This window comes from Mesitornis unicolor, unplaced genomic scaffold (assembly GCF_000695765.1).
Source record: "Mesitornis unicolor isolate BGI_N332 unplaced genomic scaffold, ASM69576v1 scaffold2809, whole genome shotgun sequence".
NCBI lineage: Eukaryota > Metazoa > Chordata > Aves > Mesitornithiformes > Mesitornithidae > Mesitornis > Mesitornis unicolor.
Genome location: NW_010207772.1, coordinates 31042 through 35761, shown reverse-complemented (window position 1 = coordinate 35761; position 4720 = coordinate 31042). Strand labels below are relative to the sequence as shown.

Below are 4720 nucleotides of genomic sequence, written 5' to 3'. Positions count from 1 at the left end.
TCCTGAGATTCTGTGATTCTGTGGTTCTCTGCCGAGGAGTAGCAGTGACTGTAAATGTGGCTGGCCCTTGCTCAGATTAGACCAGGAGAGGGAAGTATCTAGCTATGTTCTGGCCCATAATTAATACATATGAGGAAATTGTGTTCTGCTCATGAACATTCCTTGAGGAAATAAAGATTAAATTTAAGTAAATTATTCACTGCAAATTATTCACTCAGCTCCACTTGCTATTCTGAGATTTCTGCAATATCTCAGGGAGCTTGATCATACAGGGAGAGGCATGGCCATAAAAGCAGAGGCTGAAGGCATTATTCCTTTCTTGTACAAAATACAAGTCTTATTTTAATTAAAATAAACAGACTAACACACTTTTTAGGGAAAGCAATAAACAGCTCCAAGGTATCTCTGAGTCTCCAGTTAAACTTGGACCAGATTTGTCTGACAGACAATGAAAAATGAGTTGCTAGTATGAAAAAAGTCTCATTTCATTTGCTTTTTGACAGGCAGCCAGTATGCTAAACCCTTCAATCTACTTTGTGCTCTATGTTTTTAGTTTTTTGAGAATACTCAAGTATTGAAAGGATAAGTTTACACTTGCAGTTTATACTGGTGACTCTCTCTCCTTTCAGGGCAAGGTAACTGCATGGAGTCACTGAAGGGGTATGGCGCTGTTGCGGCTTTTGATATTGTGTAGGAGGGTGACACATAAAGCACTTGAATAACCAAGACCATTCATCATGGTCCATTCGTTAAAACTGAACAATGATAATAATAAGCTATAAAGTATGTTGCATTTTATAAATATAATGACAGCGGGAATCATTCTTATGGGATCATCTTAATTATTTTTAAGTGGACAGCCTTTATCCCCATAGGACTTCCCAGAGAGAAGAGTGACATTGCCTGGATATTTCAGGATGGAGACATCAATTCAAGACCCATAAAATTCACCTAAAAAACTTCTATTGATTTCACTGGGGTTTGGATCAGGTTCAAAGACCAGCAAGGAAATAGAATAAGTTACCTGCAGTCATGTCCAACAGAAAACTAAGTATAAGAAATTTTCTTTTAGTTTTACATTCCCCTTTGAAAAATTAGCTTCAAATACAGAAGATATAAGCACCAAGCTTATTATTAATTTTTAATTCAAAAGAGCTCCTTTTGAAATGTACTGGTTAACTAAATTAAATTAGCTTAATATTATATATGTTTTATTTTTTTCACTGTTACTTTTTAAAACTAGAGTGGGTCAGCCTTCCAAGGGCAAGAACATAATCAGGTCAGCTTTCAAGCTGCTATAATTTTTGTGATATGTGGATGAGGAAAGGAAATAGATATGGGTGGGTACTATATCTCTTGAAATGGCCTCTTTCTTCCTGTTTAACAATAAATATTCTACCAAAAGGAAGCTCATATATTACTCTACAGATGAGTTCCCATTTTATTAATCATGAAGATTTTAACAGTGGCTTGAGACAGGAAATCACAGTCTAATGATCAGGAGAGTCTGATTTAATCCTCATGTTTGGATCAGATTAAAATGAAAAACAATATACTGCAATATAGATAAATTATCAGGTTTAATTACTAGTATATATACATATAGCTTCTATAACAACATATGGCCCTACTGAATTACTAAGTCTGATTAAATACCATAGTAAAACCTTATGGTTAGAAATGTAAATGGATTTTTCAGGTGGTGTTATCAGATATAGAAAAGAAACATATATCTCAAAGTTCATAATTATTAATTAATTACTATTATTAATAACAATTATTATGAACTCTGATGTATCTGTTATTATTAACAATAATAAAATCAACTCTGTTCTAGATGAGTGTAGTTCTGATTAAAATGTGAAGTGAAACATCTTGGTTAATGGGTCGAGTTTCAGCATGTACTCCACTGCAATGCAATAACCTAGAAAACCATCTTGCATTATATTTGGTAGAATTTCAGCACCTTAACCCCAGTTCCTCCTCCTCTTCTTACCAACCCAGTTCTTAGAAGGTCTGGAAAGGAAAACCTCATTATACAATCAGCATATAGTAATTATTCTTTCATCAGTCAGCCTCAGTCCATTCAGTTGCTCATCCATCAGAAGCCAAGAAGGCCTCCAAAACTTTTCTTAAACATTTAAATAGAAATACACAAAGCAAACTAGAATGGGAATTCATCTGTTGAGATGGGTGTCATCCCTCCCTGGAGTACTTGTATGATAGCAGAAAACGAGAGCAATTCAGTCAAGAGACTATCTGCCTATCTAGCATTTTCTCCTCATGCAGGCCTCAAAAAGTTAGCAGTGTTTATGGGACTGGGGAAGGTAATTCTAATAATTAAGACCTTAGCATTTTTTATCTGCTTTCAACCATCATTTCTTTTGGTTTTCAGTTTGGATGATTTCTTGTTTTAGCTTTCCTTTAAATTTGAGTTAAAAACAGATCTAATATTAAAAGAATTACATAGAGAAATTACAAATTACATATGTGCACTGACTATTTGGATTCACAAGGACTTCTGAATTTTTATTTGGTGCAAGAGACCTCCACAATGACTTGCATTTTCAGAAGAGCTTTTACCTAAGCAAAACTTATGAGCAAAAGTTGTTTAGAATAGATTTGCTTTAAAAAAAGAAATTTGAAATAATGTTATTGAAATTAAAAAAAATAATTATTAAAGTTTTATCTTGACACTTGCTCTTGAACCTTTTTCTTGCAGCTTACTTAGAAATATATTTTTTTTCATTTGTAGTAATGCTAAATTAAGATTTAATTCAAGCTTTGTGGGTGACCCAAAAGTCTGGGGTTTGAAATTGACAATTTTCCTCCATTTTTCAGCAAAAACTTGGAAATTTTTCATGATGTCAGGTTTTGTGGCCTATGATTCACAATAAATAAGTTTTACTTATGATACTCAAGATTTTTGTTTATTTGCCTTTGGCAAATAATATCAAGCAAAATGAAGCTGAAATTTAAAGCTATCTTAATACTTCCACTTCCATTTATCTTCTGGCCAGTTTTCAAGAGGATATAAAGGATGTTTGTTATTCTCCTCTGTCTCTTTGTTGTAAGCCTTCAGGTAGACTTGCTTTTTCTCCCTGTGACTTTGTCACCAAAACAAGGACAACAGCGAACTGAAATGTATGATTTCAGGGAGTCTAAATTCTGTGATGAACTGCAAAGAATTATTTCACCTTGCAAAAGAAAAAAATGGCTTTAGAAAACTCTCCTTCTCTACCTTCAATCATTGACTTTCAATCTCACTGCTTTCAGTGCATTACTGTAGAGCTAAGAGAGAAAGGGAGGCATTAGAGACCAGCTAGACTATGTATCGCAGAGCAGTGCAAATCTGCTGGGGAATAAAAACCCTTGGTTCTCTGCACAGCAGCACAACTTCTTCACATCTGAGTCCCAGGAGAAGTTGAAATGAAGGGTGCAATTACTCACAAGACTAAGTGAGTTAAAATGAGAGCGGAAAAGATTATTTTCTTGAGGTTCTCCAAAGTCTTAACTGAGGCCTCATGGTGACATAGAAGACAATAAGCCTTAATGTGTTTCTCACTGAACCTTTTACTCATTTTCAACTCATCTTCTTAGTGCACCTCTCTCTTTTTCTTCACTGTCACTTCCTCCCCTCCTTCCACACTCCCTCCCCAAACGAAGATTTCAGCTTGCTCACCCATGCCACAGAGCAGCTGCATGAAGTCACATCCTGATAGAATAAGGAACTGTGTAACTGATGTGTGCTTGTGCAGTAGTCTTCATTGTACTTAGTTTGGTCGCAAGCTAGTAGCAGTTGTACATCAGCTGGATAAACCTGAATTAAAAATGTTGAAGAGAAAACCATCTAATGTGTCTGATAAGGAGAAAAGTCAAAAGCCAAAGGTAAGAATGTTTAATATTTATTGACAATGAATAATAACAGGAATTCTTAACATTTTTTAAAGGGAGGCTTTCCTTTTAAATCCTAGCTTCCGGATTTCCTGATGTGCTAGCAAGTGCTTCAGTGGTATAATCTCAGGAATCTATTTGTATATACTCACTTCATAAACATAATGATCCGATTCAAGGAATCATCATTATGAAGCTGCTATAGCTGTGCTAAAGAGTTCTGATACTGGACTTTGTCTATTGTTATATGCTCTGCATCAGTCTTTTAACACAGGGGCTCGCAAAAATTGTCTTTCCCTTTCATCTATGATAAACTGATGATGTCCCACAAAAGAGTGTGAGAATCAGCGACGAATTAGAAAAGCTATTAAATTTGTTCATTATTTTAATAAATTTGCTGCTGCATCATCATAACCAGCAGAGGAGAGGATACTTGGCCATCAGTGTTTGTCTTCTTCACTTTTCTGGGAATTATTTTACTTTGATCCTGAAATAAATACTTTGAATATATTGCTAGTATGCTACACTGGACACTTTCCACAATCTCAAATTGCAAGAGAGTTTTTTGCAAGATGCATAAGGATGTATCCTGTGCCAGAAGGATATTGTAAGCCTTCAGAGAAATGGCTACTGCTAGACCTATGTGCTTCAGTATCCATTTCTACCCCAAATTGCCAGTGCTGAAAATCTATATAAGAGATTAGAAAAGCCTTTTAGTGTTTCTCTGGTCTCAGTAACTCACCGTCTCCTGGTTTACAGACCCATCTTCTCATTGTTTGGCAATACACCTCACTGATTTCTGAGTTCTAAACATTACAAACACTAT

The 4720-nt window shown here is 35.3% G+C and overlaps 1 protein-coding gene across 1 annotated transcript in view; it reads left to right on the top strand.

Moving 5' to 3' along the window:
* Positions 1-3707: 3707 nt before the first annotated feature.
* Positions 3708-4720, top strand: part of SAMSN1 (SAM domain, SH3 domain and nuclear localization signals 1) — a gene marked incomplete at its 3' end in the record, with an annotated part of 26952 nt that continues 25939 nt past the window's right edge. The window contains exon 1 of the mRNA XM_010192218.1: positions 3708-3888. Coding sequence (XP_010190520.1) covers positions 3832-3888 — 57 coding nt within the window. The remainder of the gene's footprint in view (positions 3889-4720) is intronic.